This window comes from Varroa destructor, unplaced genomic scaffold (assembly GCF_002443255.2).
Source record: "Varroa destructor unplaced genomic scaffold, Vdes_3.0 BEIS01000001.1, whole genome shotgun sequence".
Lineage (NCBI taxonomy): Eukaryota > Metazoa > Arthropoda > Arachnida > Mesostigmata > Varroidae > Varroa > Varroa destructor.
The window spans coordinates 3,888,918-3,904,305 of NW_019211454.1; the positions used below are offsets into that span (position 1 = coordinate 3,888,918).

Consider the following 15,388-nt stretch of genomic DNA (forward strand, 5'->3'; position numbering starts at 1 on the left):
TATATATAATGTAAGCTCATTCTGTCTTTTCAGTACCATCATGTAATAGGGAGGCTATTTTCTTATAGTTAGGTTAACAGTTTTATTAGCTATAACTAAATTTGCACATACGTCACACGATGTTAGATGGGGCTAAAGTAAGGGATTCTCCATATTCAAGCCTTAAAATGTTTATGTAGGGTAAACAATGTAAGTTGTGAAAGACACACGATCTTCATTGAACCGTACTATTCTCTCTATTTATTATCTGAAAATTTATTATATGAAACAAAGGTAGTTAACAAACATTTTCCACAAACAAAATATTGTTTACTCTAATATATCACAGCAATAATCGTCTAATTGAGTCATACGGACGTGTCTACAATGTTATATAGCGACTTTAACAGTATGTAGCATTTTTTTCTTCTATGTTTAAGTAATTTTAATAAAGTTGAAGTTTACCTATGATTCGTTATGTCCGAAGCAATTGGTGGGATCACTTGGTTTTGTAAACAATGTTATTGAAAGATTTTACATCTTTAAGATCATATTCATAAAAATATCTCTATTATTGTGCCAGTGTATACGTGTCGATCGCGTGGCTGGAACATGTGGCCAGAGCCGCAGCCGTCAAAGAAATATAAAAACATGATCACAGCAAACAGGAACGAAAAATGTCGGATCGCTATACTTTAGCTTATTTCCCTGCACTAACTTAATTGCGCAAGGTAACAAAAAAAATCAGGTTTGTGCCAGGATCTACTCCATGCATTCTGGTTGTCATCAGTTTCCGCATTGTTGAGTGTGGCTTTACCTAGAATCCTATACCTTGATACTTTGATACTCCATACGTCCCTTAGAACCGTACGATACGTTGTCGAAGCAATTAAATCTATTAACATGTGACAAAATGAATAAGTTGAGACTTCTTAAATTTAAGTGAACTTCATTATAACATAGTACTTAGTAAATGGATTTGGAACTAGTACATATATGGACATAGAATGGGCGTACAATGAATGGACTCTTTGGTTTTTGCTTGATTTAAAATTTAACTTGAAAGAAGTTCTCTGCGGGTAGTATTTTGTCGTGGTGTTCCAATATATATTCATGTATATAGAAATAACCTCGCAACAACGGAACCATCAGGACTGCAAGTAATATCGTGCTTGAAAACAAATTATTAGCGGTGAGGCAAAATTGTATCGATATTACGTCGAATACGCCCCGGGAATATTCGGATAAAGATTGTCACCTCGTATATATATATATATATATATATATATATATATATATATATATATATATATGGGAACATTACAACTGATACGAGATTATCTAAATATAGTGGATCGAGGGAACGAATCAAAAACGGCTACGAGAGAAAGGTAGAAAAGGAAAAAAAAGTACGATTTGGAGCCTTAAAAATGAATACAAAATGTTAAACAAAAGACTAGGACATAATCAAGTAGATTGCTATCTAACTATTGCAAGCTGTGATGTACTAACGTAATGGCCGGGGAAAAAAGATCAAATATCGAAATCGTCAAGTTACACCCATAACTACACCTATTCCACACTCAACTTAAGCCGGCAATGACTATCTACTAAGCAAACAGATAACCCAATAACAGCAATAAAAATACAAAGTAGTAAGTTACGGCGCAAGGGGACGACACTAAACACAAATTTCGAATGCTATCAGACGTGCGACACAAAGGGATCCAGACTTGTGCACGCACAGCTGTTAGCCGAATGACTCGATTCCCGCTCCGAACACTATCCCGTAGATTTGATTCGAAGATCAGTATCTCACAATATCGGTCGTATTTCGAAATTTATATCGCGTCTAATACGGCGCCTACACAGGACCAACGCAGGCTATAGTTCATCATCACCGCTATTAGGAACAGCCGATTATAAATAATATTAAACAACTCTAAATGTCGACAGGCCTATGGAGACAATGTTTTTTTCTTGTCTGAAAAGGGCCGTAAACTTTCTCTCATGAAGAACTATGATAAGCGAATAACGTCGACCTGTCAAAATAGGTACAATCACAGCTAGCAAATGAACATGCCACACTAAAGATTCTTTTTCAAGAGACGCGCGCCGTTTCCCAATTAGTCCAACGCAGGCATTCATCGTATGTGCATACTGCACGCACACCGATTATATGGATGATTGGGGCAATAACGCTCTAGCGGCGGAGAGCGCAAAGGTCAGCGGAAGCTAAAATGGACGACCACTAAGGCGACAGCGCATGAAAACTGATCGCTGAATAATACTTGCCAAGATTAAGGAGTAGGAGGTAAGGCATATCACAGCAAACTCAAACACATTAAGGAAAAACCACTCGTAATCATAGGCTCGCAAGCAAATATAGGCCAGTTTAACACAGTTGATCGACGGTGTGCCTGAGCGGTCTACGAGCTTTCAGGTCTACACTAGAGAACTGTGGAGAGAACTACCACCGCCTGACACTTCCCTGCATATGTCCTACTTTCGCAGCGAAGACACGACTAGGACACGTGTCGCGGGTGAACTAAATTGTGACAAAGCTTATAAATTTAGTAGATTAGCTTATGATGTCGTGCAGCGCCAACAATGCGTTAAGTTGGTCGCCCAACCTGCACCGCCGGTCAGTACTATATCAAAGTATAGAAGGACTGTGATTTATTATTCCGATGTACAGTTCATTGATTACCCGGTAGAATAGGTAGAGTCTGCTGACACCACTCATAAGGGGGGCACATAATGAATGCTGGTTGTGCAAACGATAAATATCGAACTGTCGTATGATAAGCGCTCGTCATGTCAATGTACTTTTAATATCGAATCGGATTGTGTTGCCCACGCTTCCGGATGCTTCGTATCGCTCGCGTTATATGCTTAGCAACACTTTGCCACTGCGCAATTTCTCGGTATATGTTGATGTCCTATCTACCTCGCATCGTTGTTGTTGATGAGAAATGTCGGGCTTCAATACGCCGTACGCCTCATTCGCTTAGTAGCGCTCGTGCTCAACAAGAAACGTCCACTGGTTCTCGTCTCGCCTAGACGCATCTCCTATAAAGTAACAGCTGTCTAAGTGCATACGTTTTGTTACGCTCAACAGAGAATGCCCGTTGAACTAGCAAAGGGCTATTTTCTTCAATGGAAAATGTGCAATAAGCCCAAGTTTCATTTATACCTAACAATTTTTATTTAAATACCCAGCAATGTATCTAAATAATAGAAGGATGTTTCGTTCAAAAAAGACAAATGTTTCGTATATCGACTTAAATAACAAAAAAAAAATGTACTTTCTCGTTTATTTGTCATCTTATAGTCCTTCGCCGCTTAGCTCTCTTCTCTTCTAATCGTCCTTGTCTGAATTTCGTCGTCTCTGGTTTTTCCTTCAGTATCATGTCTCTTAATTATTATAGCATCACTTTTCATCTTTTCTTTTCCTATCTTTATATCTATTTGTGTAAGGTTTGGGTGAAAATATTTCTGTACATTTTATTTACATTCGAGATACTCAAAATGCACCGCCGCAAAATAGTGACTTCTACTACTAGGGAATAATAACTAACTATACTAGTAATGATCATCATCGGCATCATATTTATAATATGGATACATAAAAAATAAGACTTTTAGAGAGGTCAGCACATTTCGCACAATGATGTCATTAGGGAAGAGAAAAATTTGAATTTATTTAATCAGTATATCATCCCTCAAACACTTGTGCTACGTATGTAACCCATTATTAATTCATCTTTATATATATATATATATATATATATATATATGTATATATAGTCTGTACATCTTCAAAAGTTCAACGCTGATAGACGTTGAGCGTTCATACAGAGAAGTTTTTTTTTAAGTCATCCTAGAGGTATGCCTCTATGTGAACTAATATACGCGTCCATTTGCTGATGTGTGTAGTTTTTATGATTATATATGTAAATGAAGTTGATATCATCTGTTGTAATCGTTACTGCATTTAGCCGTTTCTTCCCAGATCTGATGAATGATTTCTACCATAGTCAAAAGTTACACCCACAAAGTTACTACACGTTCCGAGATGGTGTCAGCACTTCACATTCTTCGACAGGATTCTGTAGTTTCATCGCCTTAAGGCCAATACGTAATTTAAGTAAGAAACAGAAATACTCGCAATCAATCTATTATATATTTATCATACTTCATAATACTCTTGTGAGGCCGTTACAATATTCAGAAATAAAGTTGATTTCCATCGAATCCATGTGAGTAGCTTAGGCAACATCTAATGTAGGTGGGTGAAAATTCATCTTACGCTACGTTTCAGTGTTTTGTGTGATCTAAACTGGAAGCGCTAGGCCAAAGGTCAAATAAGCATTTGACGTTTGGCCGAGGCCAATATTGTCGAGCAAGGGTAGCAAAATAACGGTAACCTAGTTGTGACCCAGGAGCACACAGCTCATTATTGAACCTAACAAGGCTGCCATTTTTGTTTCATGCGATGCCAAAAAACGAATGCCAGACTTGCTGTAACCATCTTCATGGTGACTAGCTCAGTTTAGCTGATTGGCCCACAACCGGCTATGATCGAATCTTGATATAATTATGAAAATAAACCATTAGTTAACCTTTTTGGCTAATGCACAAAAAAGAAAAACGCCATACCTACGATTGAGCGGCGCTGGCCTCGAGCTAATACACAACGCAATTTACGTTACAACAGGATAGCCAAACTTCATCAGTTACCCATGCCAATGTTCACTCGAGCTCAGTATTCACAAATACAAAAAAGTACTACCCACCTTAAGGCCTTACTAATTGCTCTCTTATACGCACACACAAAACCAGCCTCAATCTGTGCCGCCCAAAGTAAAAATATCGATTCTCTTTTGATTAATTAATTATTAGTACAGATTACCATACATTCGATAGTGATACTTCCAAGTATGCCGGACTGTGTCTATTATTCAAAGTATTATACAGCGGTCCCGACTTAGGAACCTGTTCCCAAATCTAAACATATTTTTTACTTTAAATACACGTGTTATTGTTTTTCACAAATCCTTATTTGTTATTATAGTATGATGAGGTTTTCGCGGTTGCGGGTGGTATTCTTTTATAGTGTTTCGCCGCACACTTCTGAGCAAACTGGAAAGCTTGGCGTATCCTTATTATTTTCGCTAATATTAATGAGAGTAATAATTATAATTATGCCCGCTTGAATTAACGAGGCATAGGGAAGCTCGATCAATACGCGATCACTTAGGGTAGTCTCTGAATTCGATGGGTGAATGCATCGTTGTCGTCAAAGATGGAAGCAATAGATCGAAAGCATTTAGCAGCAGCAGCAACAACATTCTCTTTTTTTTTTTTGTCAGCCCAGAAGAAGTTTCAGGTGTAGAGTGTCATCAAAGACTAATGAACCGCCAGACCGTTTCGGCAGGGAAGACGGTGTAACTCGCCTCCCTTCTACCATCTTTTGGCCCAAACTTATCTCATACACATATAAGTTTATATATATATATATATCATCTAACTCTTCTATCTGGGATGCAAAATATTACTAAATTTTCGATGAGACTTCAGTTTCGTAATCTCCTGGCTGCCATCTGCTGCATCTGGTGACATGGTCTTGGTTCGGTCGAGCAAAGACAGTATTTACTCGTTAGTTCTTTCTCTACTGTTCATACCAGTCGCAGCCGATGGCGCATAGTTGACCGCGTTAACCAACTGGAGAAAAATCGTCGTTCGTTCATCAACGTCACAACGACGGGCACCTCTGAGTTACCGCTACCGCTACTATATTTACTGCATGATCTGCTAGCTGACATTGGCAAGCTCCTCTATCCGAAATATTGTTTCCCGGGCGAACTTTACAAATTCACTTGCCGGCGCAAACATGTCTATGTGCCCATTGGAACATGACGCGCTAGCTGCTGCATCGAAGAACTCTGCAAGTCCAAATTATAATAACAAAAAGACGCACTTAATTTTCCCCAAAATAGTCAAAATGAAAAGGCGCCACAAACTGATATACCTTAAACTATTATCGAACTAAATTACGAACGACATTAGATCGACTACCTTTATTGTTTGTTTCGATCATATAATTGCACGATTGATGCCAGAGGTCGTACGCGCGTTCTAGATGAATCAGCCTGTTGACCGTTTTCTGCACCTGAAAAGTAGAAGTACAGAATTGAAGAAAAAGTATTTATGACACAGATGCCTACTTGGCGTATCATGAGATTATTTTGACGATTTCTCTTCAGCTCGTAGTCCGTGAATGTTAGAACGTTTTGCAGTAATCGTGACCGTTTCTACGGACTCTTCCCTAACCCGAGCCAGTATTTCTGCTGCAAAATAAACGGTATTACCACCTATTCGATCTACATGCGCTATGCACGGATTCTTTTTTTGAATGAATGACGCTAACGCGGTCGATACATTTTCCACTTACGCTTTCAACGAGGGGGGCAGGTAACGTATACGTTCTTCCTGTCTGCTGTGAGCCCCCTCCGTGTGCACTTTGCGATGACCCCGGGGCACCATTATCTCTCGTATTGCCTCCTGCTAGCAACACTCCTGAAGAGGCACTCGAATGCGAACCTGCAGGGGATGCCGTCGCTCCGTTGGACAAGCCTGAACTCTCGCTATTGCTGGCTAACTTGGCCAGATTCAGAGACTGAAACTCACGAAGTACTGCGGCCGACCGATCCCTACAGAACGCCGTAGGCGCATAGCAGAATTGATGGATTTCGAATTTTTAGCAAATATTTTACAAAGCAAAAAAAAACAACAACCTGTTATTCTGCTTTTTAGCTATTTAATTTGTAAACCAGCTTATAAAACAAGTTAGAGTTACGGGTTACTGCGATTCTTATGCATGTACAAATGGTCGAAATCGTCTATAAACAATAGGATCATAATGTGAGGTTAGGTTTCTTTTCTCCCTAGATTGTGATTCGTAAACATCACAATATTTAACTGTGAGATAATTTCTGCAATAAGAAGAAAATTAAAATAGCATTACTTCTCTTACCTGAAGTCCCTGTCGCGGCCCATAATGACAAAGATGCGATGGCTAAGTACGGCTTGCACACGTAATGACAACACGATCAACCGACTCTCTTGTGATCCCGTCCCGCCGGAGGGTAAGGCGGCTTTATAAAGGCGAGTGCTCACATGCCGAACTAAAGCGTGCGTGTCTAAATACATCTTTTGCGCTTGCCGCGAACCATCGGATCGGTTGGGCATCACCTCAATTAAGTTGCCTGCCATCATGATATCAGCAACAAGAACTGTATTACTAACCTGCGCTTGTGTCATTGTGCCGGACAAATGAACACTAGACCTTTCGTACCAGCGTAACCCAGAATAGAAACAAGTATCAGGTAACTAAGTAAATACCGGAAAACAGCGGTTTTACAAAACGAAATATGTTGTTCGTTCAAAGGTAGAATTCTTGATACGATCGGAATTGGCACATTACTGATCTACGATAAACTTTATCGATAATTGCCCACGCACGTGAGAATCAAGTAACTTGAAACTCTAAGGAACGTTAAATGTTTCACTACTTATAGGTACTTACCGCTTAGCATAAAGCAAAGTGCTGACTCGAGGTATTTTTTTACCTGCCCGCTCGGGGTACGTTCCTTGTCTCCAGCGTGCTTCAGTTTTTTAGCCTCGGCAATAAACCAGTCGGGGGCAGTAATCTTTGATTCATTTTCCATTCTTTCAGCAGCATCCGAAAGCATCTTATTCTTCATCCATCTATCTTTAGGCTGCTCCTTCGATGAAGCTGCTGCTGCTACTGATGTGGATGACGCCGATGACCCACCAGCATCCAATTTTCGCGAGCTTTCATCATTACCTTTCCGTTTGATATCGTCTTTTCCTTTAACAGTAGCTTCTGTAGCAGAAGTCGAGTCCTTCTTCTCTTCTTTAGTCTTCACAGGAGACGGGTCCGATCCCGTTTTACTACTGCTCGTTGTACCTTCTTTTGTAGGACCGCTGCTAGTGTTGTCCTTTTCTTTTTTCACAACGGCTGGAGTGTCGTCAGATTTGATCTTACTGCTGCCCTTCTCGTCCTTAGCAGCGGTGTCTTTACGAACTTCCTCTTTCATTTCAGCCTTTGAACGTTCTCGATCTTTTCGTTTCTCCTCGCGGGCTACGTCGCGCTTTTCTGACCGATCACGGTCACGTTCACCTTTCTCCTTCGCTGTATGACTACTTCCATTATTAGAATCGGACTTCTCAACAGCTTTTTCAGCTTTCTCTGTTCGACTACTGCTTCCATTACTATCAGCTGCAGCAGATTTATTGGTTGCTTTTTCCGTTTTTTCCTTAGCTTTGTCCTTATCTTTATCCTTCTTGTCCTTCTTCTTTTTCTCCTCGTCTTTTCGCCGCGATCCGCGTTCATCAACATCAGAGCCATGAGGTCGTCGACGGTTTTTACTATTACTGCTGCTACTACTGCTGGCCATATTATTACTACTACAGTTATTATTACTATTATTTGTATTAATATTGTTATTTGCATTTACGTTGCTACTACAACAACTGGATGTGCTATCGATGCTCATAGGTGAGTCTGCCCTTGAGCGGTCGTCCCGCTCCTTGCCCCGCGACTGTTGCTGCGGAGTCGCTTGAGTTCCCGTCGTTAAACTGCCAGAATACTTTGCTGAGCCACCCCTACCACCATTGTTGCTGCTGTCATTATGGTTATCTCTGCTGCGGCTTGTATTTGTTTGACTGCTCTGACCACCTGCAGCAACAGTCGTAGCGGCTTTCCCGCTAGTGTCAAGACGCGAATCAGCCTCTCGATCGTCCTTTGGTCCGCTTCCCACTGGAATAGCAACAGTCGCTGTCACCGGTGTCCCAATCGTGTCACTGTTCGCACTGCCAACTCGTCCTCCACTGCCGCTGCTGCTAATGTTGCTGCAGCTGCTATCACATTTAGCGTTTGGCTGTACCTGTTGTTGGGCCTGTGTTTGGCTTCCAGGACGCCGCTTGAGTCGGCAAAACGGAATCTTGACCACAAGCCCAATGTCCTCTTCATCTACGCCGTCCCGTGAAATCGCGTCCCTCTTACGCCGGCCGCCGCTCCCACGCGCCGTGTCCGCTGTAGTTGCTGCGGCAGCTTCAACCAGTCGTTCCCGCCGACGGTCTGCGACGTCGGTTGTACTGCTATTGCTATCTGTATTGTGGTGTATTAAAGGGGACACTACCCGACGCGCTATTTGATTGTCGCGCCTATTACTCATACTGCTCGTTCCACCGTTATTTTTTACTAGTGGACTGCTGTTACTACTATGGTCGGGTTCGGGCGTTACCGAACTACGAGCTGAATGGCTGCCGAGTTGCTGAACGACGCCGCGCACTGGGGCTGTAGAGGTCAATGCAGTGTGTTGCTGTGATGATGCAATTCCGGATTGTTTCTGATCAGAACCAGGAGCGCTTCTCCGTTTTTCGGCCGATGAGGGCGGCTCGAGGGAAGATTCTTTGCTGCGGGCATCCGACCCACTGGGTTGGCGCTTGCGCTTGCGGTGTTCGCGCTCTGGAGCTGGTATTGTCCTGTTTTGCGTTTGAAGTTTTCCACTTTTCCGTGGTGTCCCCTCAAGAGGGGTGGGACTCCGATGCGGTGAGCTCTTTGCAGATGATTTCACACTGGACACCGATGAAGCCGAGTTTGGCGCCGCGGACATGAACGATGCGATGCTCCAAGATGGATTTTGAATCCCGTCCTTTACTTCAGTTCCACCACCTTCTGGATCTGGCGGGGCATCATCTGAAACATTAGAGTTCGGTGACTCAATCGTCTGGACTGCCAACGTGTCACCGCCGGCAGGGTTAGACGGCGCATGTGAAACTGGCAGAGACTCCGTAGACAACTGCATACCAGCAGCGCCACCACTAGCCATTGCACCGGACTGCGCGCTAGGTAGCTGCGCAGTCGCGTGTTGTTGTTGTTGTTGTTGTTGTTGTTGTTGAGGAAATATGCCACATTGAGGGGGTGCCCCAACCGCTGGATCCCCAAACGGCACAATCTTCTCTGGAAATTTGTCTGTTGTGGCAAATTGTGTGTCTGAAATACGAGCACCAAGAATAATCATCGAAAAGCATTTAAACAAAAACGTTGAAAAAATATAATACATCTCTTATTTATGCGCGTTAGGGTATCATTGTTCATGGTCATTAGCCCCCGACACGAAGTCTCAGACATGACCGGGTAAGTTACACGTTTAAAGGAACAATTTCAGTAAGCTATATCATGGCCTCATCAAGCCTACGGGTTCAATTCGAGAGCCCTAGCCAAACTTCCTTAGCTGATCTCTCTCTAATAAATTTCTACGGCAAAACAACTTCGGGGTTAAAATTAGCCCTTGAAAGCTTAGCATTAACTAGTTAGCTTATAATACCCTAGATTATCTTCGCCTCTGCCGGTAAGAGAAGACCGTGTTCAATTCAAAATTGAAGCAAATATTTTTTTACACTTTAGAATCAAATGTGCTTTAATTAAACTAATTTATAAACTAAATATACGCCATCGCGACTAATGATATTCTGCGATTTTTTTGGTAACACCATCACTACAGAATTTCTCTGGTTTCTGGACGGAGAACTATGACAAATGATCCCTGCATCTTCCAAATGGAACTCAGTGAGTAACATTGAGGGACTTCTGCAGAGAACGACGCAAGCTGATCCGGACACTACGGCGGATAAATTAGAGTTTCACACCTAAGTTCTCTGAGTTTTTGCCGCATAGCCCAAATTATACGTCGTCTGTCATTGTCATGACAAAAGTCGACACTCTGTGATCGCTAGTTGTTGATTTGTTTCAATGGCTCGTCGTGATCTTGGCATTTGTTGACAGCAAAGATGCGAACCAATAATTTTGTCAGGCGTGAGCGGATCATAATGCACGATTCTTTTCCAGTCCCAGCAAATCTTCTTTGGCGTCAGTTTGGGTTTTGCCAGTGTGGGGCATATTTTTTTTCGATTTGCACTTTACTGTCGTGTGTGATCCATTTTTTATCTGGCCTGATTTCGTTGCGTCTCAGTTAATTCATCTGCACCAAATCATGTGGCATTCAAAACGTCAGGCTTTTTTGTAGCGAATATTCCATACATATTTTGGCGGTGGATATTTAGCTCGGTGGCAATAACACGGCTATTGACGTGTCGGTGTTGCTCATCTTCCGCCGTAATTGGTAACAGCTTTTTTCCGTAATCGTTCCGTATAAGGTCCTTTTTTCGTATAAAGAGTATTTTCTACGTTAAATGAATAAGACAGAACGATCTTTGAGCCGAATAGTTTAATAATGCAGTTTGATCATAAACCACAAACAACAAATATTTTGTGGGCCTGGACAGTATATATATCCTTATTGTAACATATGGTGAACTTTTGGCAAAATGTTACTCAGGTAGGCGCTGCTCTAGGTCAGAATGAAGGCATTCATCAGATTGTTTAAGTCATGCCAAATCAGACTTCCAGTGACACCCGCGCCGACCCATCGGGACCCATTGTTTAAGATATGTGATTTTAAAGCAGGCAAAAAACGATCAATACTTGTCTGACAATCTTACGTAGTGAAAGAAACTTACCAAAACTCGTCATTCGCATTGATTTGTTCTGCTCGACGTCTGAATCTTGGCTCTCCTCCTGCGAGATGCTCTCGCGATCATCATCATCATCATCCGAATCGGAGGATGAACCGGGCGAGGAAAGATTGGCGACTCCTGTAACAGCCCCAGAGTGTGTCCCTCCGTCTACTTCGGATATCGCCGGTGCAGCATTAGTTCTGTTGTATCACGAATAAATCGGACATTTAGTAACGGAAACTTACGTAGGCCCGCTGGCTACTATCGACACTACAATGTAATGGCGTATGAACGGGAAACTTGCATAATTACACTGCGAGTTATATGTTTTCCAATTTACAGGCAAGATATAGAAATTTAGAACGCTTCATTTAGATACCACTGCACATCTAATCGAGACCTGGACACGATTCAGAGAAGCCATTTTCCAAATGTTAATTGTGATTAGCCATGCACTTCTTATAAGATCAATTACCTTGTTGCCGTTGAGCTATGTACAGATGATGCAACAAGATTTTGCGGCTGTTGTTGCGACATCGATAGCGAACCAGTAGATCCAGAAAGAAGAGAATTTTGGGCGTGCCCGTTCGCCGGCTCAGGACTTCGTACCGGACTGTGGGCGTCAGGGGGTGCTTCGACACCTGCGAGTGGACCGCACCTTCCGCCTCCCAGGCCTAAGAGGGGCGCAATTTCACCCGCAGCTGCCATTTCCGCCAACTGTGGACTGGACAACCTGCGATGCGGCCACAGGACACGAACGTGTAAATAAACAACTCTATCAAACGGTAATGCTTAATAAACCCACGATAAATCGATAGGTGCCACCCAGTGCAATATGTATTTCAAAACGGATATTCTTGCACTTTGTTCTTTCGCAACTGACCTTCAAATAGCGATTAATCAAATTTACCATAGTTTATATTATATATATATATATATAAAATAAGCTAATACATTCAAAATTACGCCACGGAAGGGGTTTTGCGTTAACTAAAAAAACACGTTGTTCTGAGAATGACTTACGTGGTGAATCTGAGTGGTCCGCCAGACGGCAGCGCCGACGATTGAACAGCATTGTTATATGAGGTCAAAGAGGCTGAAGGTTCCGCTGGCCGACTGACGTCTCGGCCATCTGTTCGATGCAATTGGTTTTCCGTTCGTTCAGCGTCTCGATCCCATCCCGGGTCTTGGCTTCGATCACGGTCATCGGTGTTGCTATCGTCAATTTCACGCAACAACGGTGGAATCTTCATTTCACGAAGAACCTCTTCCAAACGAACCGCAAGCTCTTCTTAAGACGAAAACAGAATTAAAAAAAATCGCCCGTTTAGAATAGCAAACAAACGTCGAAGGTATTTTGCATAGAGTTTTAGATAGTGTAAAAAATCGGATTCCAAGAAAGCGGCCTTTCTATGGGACTCTATCAAGATAAAGTGCACGTAATTTCTTCTTGTTGTTTTACCTGAAGTGATACTAAATGACGCTTCATCGTAAATTTCACTTACTTCCTGTTGGCGCAGGTATCGTCGTTCCTGATGAAGACAAATTATTTACAGATACTGTGCTCAGCATGGCACTGTCTGGGGGCGTTGAATAGCGGTTATTACTACCACCATTCTTTGGTACGCTAAGACCCCCTGACCCTGGTCGACTCCTTAGTACCAAGCCGCCTTGATGTTGAGTCTGCTGATCGGTTACTGAGGAATTAAGGCTCGCCGATCCTCTCAAGGCTCCACCGCTTTGCTCTGACTGGTGACTTTTGCGTGCTGCCACAGACACAAAAGACGGCTTAGGGTTTGCCGAAGAAAGTGAAGGACCCGTTCCCTGGTTCGCCGACGCGGCCCCCGTGGCGGCGGCCTTTGATGCCAGCGCCGTCTGTCGACCAGGAGACGCCACTCCATTCGATTGTCGAGCTGAAGACCGCGAATCTGATGACGGCACATTGGCCTACCACATAACAAAATAAAAATCGTTACTAATGCAATTGGACGACGAGACAGAAATACGTATAACGTGTAGGCTTCCGCATATACGTATATACATATATATGTATCCTTGATATTGCTCAGCAATTAGAAACGCAGAGATCGCGAATTTTTAACTAACCTGCTGCGGTCGTCGAGTTTGTTGAGGTTGTTGTTCTTGTTGACTAGTTGCCAAGGTTGTCTGCTGTTGTTGTTGGAGTAACTGTGAATGTTGTTGATGTGGTTGTTGTTGCAGCGACTGATTATGTGAATGAGCTGTACTTGTCTGATGAGAGGATCCGACAGCAACGGCCCCTTGTGATAATGTGTGCCCATGGACGGCATGAGAGGCTCCAGTGATAGGTGGAGGACCTGCGGCCATGGGCGATCCCTGTATTGACTTGTAATCGCCCAGTACGTTCTTCAGTCGCCGCGAAGTTTCATCCTCCTCTTCTAACTGGAAAACATCAAGTCAGCAATAGATATATGCACATATGGTGTCATAATCATACACACGGTATCGATCGTATTGATAAATATCTTTTGGACTTTACTTAGGGACCATGACCCCAAAAATAATCCTTGTGCAAACGTTCGGCTTTCTAGGGTACGTATACAGAGGTTGACTTAAATTTTGGCTCACTGGGGAACTGCACCCAGACGTCATTTTAGCTAATCATGTTTTTCAATGGGAAAAACCTTACCTTGACAGGCGCGCCAAAAAGCCCCTGGGGCGTCCCGGTCTGAACGCCCCCGCCACCTTGATGCGCATTTGGCACGCGTTGGGCGCGAAATATTGGCATGGACTGTCCTGCAGTTCCCACGGTCCCGATGACGCCTTGTGGTCCCTTTTGAGCGCGCTCACGGGCGGCCTCCCGTCGAAGCGCCTCCCTAGCCTCCATGCTGTAAACAAATTTGCAAAAACAAACGCGCAAAAAACAATCGAAGCACTTATTTGTAATGAGCAAGTTTTCAGCACACACAACTGCTACCAATTTTTTGGCACCACTATATTGTGTACAGCAAGAGTAATGCGTTTCACTGTGGCTGACTTTTGCATATGTATAGTCATTCGCGTGTTGTTGGTGTCACGAACCCCAGAGGTCACACGGTAATGCTAGTTCTATCTTTTGCGACCTGTATCGGCCTTCATGAATTGACTTCGATTAGTTTATCCACGAACTTACTTGACATTACCTTGAAGCACTTAAGTTTACAAGTACCGGTGCTTTATATTACCTATAGTGCCTACGAGTTTGCCTTATGCGGGAGCGTGCACAATGAATTACCAAATGGCACGAACCAATTAGGCAGTCTTACCTAACCAACCTGCACTGTAGCTCGACAACGCAAGCACGCCATCGTGTTAATATTACATCCGTATCAGCATCATCAGATCGTATTTAAGACTGATAAATACTGAGGTTACCTCTGTCACAGATGATCTCTAGCTGATTAATTATAATAGTAATATAAATAATTTCGAACTTTGGAAAATGGTGTACAGGCTATTCACTCATTTTCGGCAGAGTGTTGTAGGCATAATACCCTATTACTAAACCTATCGTAACTAGTAGTCTATTTCTGGTTAGGTTTAGCACCACAAGGTGAATTAGCTTCGGGTATCAATTTTTCGAAACTATCGTTTTTCCACAATTCAATATCCATAACGGCCGTTTATCTGGTCATAGCCGGTGAGGTATCAAGGTCATTGTTGTTTTTCATTTTGAAAATCGATTGTGGTGGACTACCGGAATAGACAGCCAAATTCAGTTGTTGTTGTTGTTTGTTTGTTTGTTTGTGGGTCTCATCGCATTGCAAGTATTTACCTGCGC

The 15,388-nt window shown here is 42.6% G+C and overlaps 1 protein-coding gene across 4 annotated transcripts in view; it reads right to left on the reverse strand.

Moving 5' to 3' along the window:
* Window positions 1-3,249: 3,249 nt before the first annotated feature.
* LOC111248817 (uncharacterized) overlaps window positions 3,250-15,388 on the reverse strand; it is a 30,739-nt gene continuing 18,600 nt past the window's right edge. For 3 of the 4 annotated variants that reach the window (XM_022801803.2, XM_086979238.1, XM_022801828.2), the window contains exons 2-12: window positions 14,258-14,456; window positions 13,696-14,010; window positions 13,095-13,536; window positions 12,613-12,880; window positions 12,065-12,322; window positions 11,593-11,789; window positions 7,571-10,066; window positions 7,019-7,250; window positions 6,437-6,695; window positions 6,061-6,154; window positions 3,250-5,927 (exon numbers count right to left, since the gene is read on the reverse strand). In XM_022801803.2, the coding sequence (XP_022657538.1) occupies window positions 5,797-5,927; window positions 6,061-6,154; window positions 6,437-6,695; window positions 7,019-7,250; window positions 7,571-10,066; window positions 11,593-11,789; window positions 12,065-12,322; window positions 12,613-12,880; window positions 13,095-13,536; window positions 13,696-14,010; window positions 14,258-14,456 (4,891 nt within the window). In that variant the 3' untranslated portion in view covers window positions 3,250-5,796. The remainder of the gene's footprint in view (window positions 5,928-6,060; window positions 6,155-6,436; window positions 6,696-7,018; window positions 7,251-7,570; window positions 10,067-11,592; window positions 11,790-12,064; window positions 12,323-12,612; window positions 12,881-13,094; window positions 13,537-13,695; window positions 14,011-14,257; window positions 14,457-15,388) is intronic. The other variant, XM_086979243.1, reaches the window with a different exon arrangement.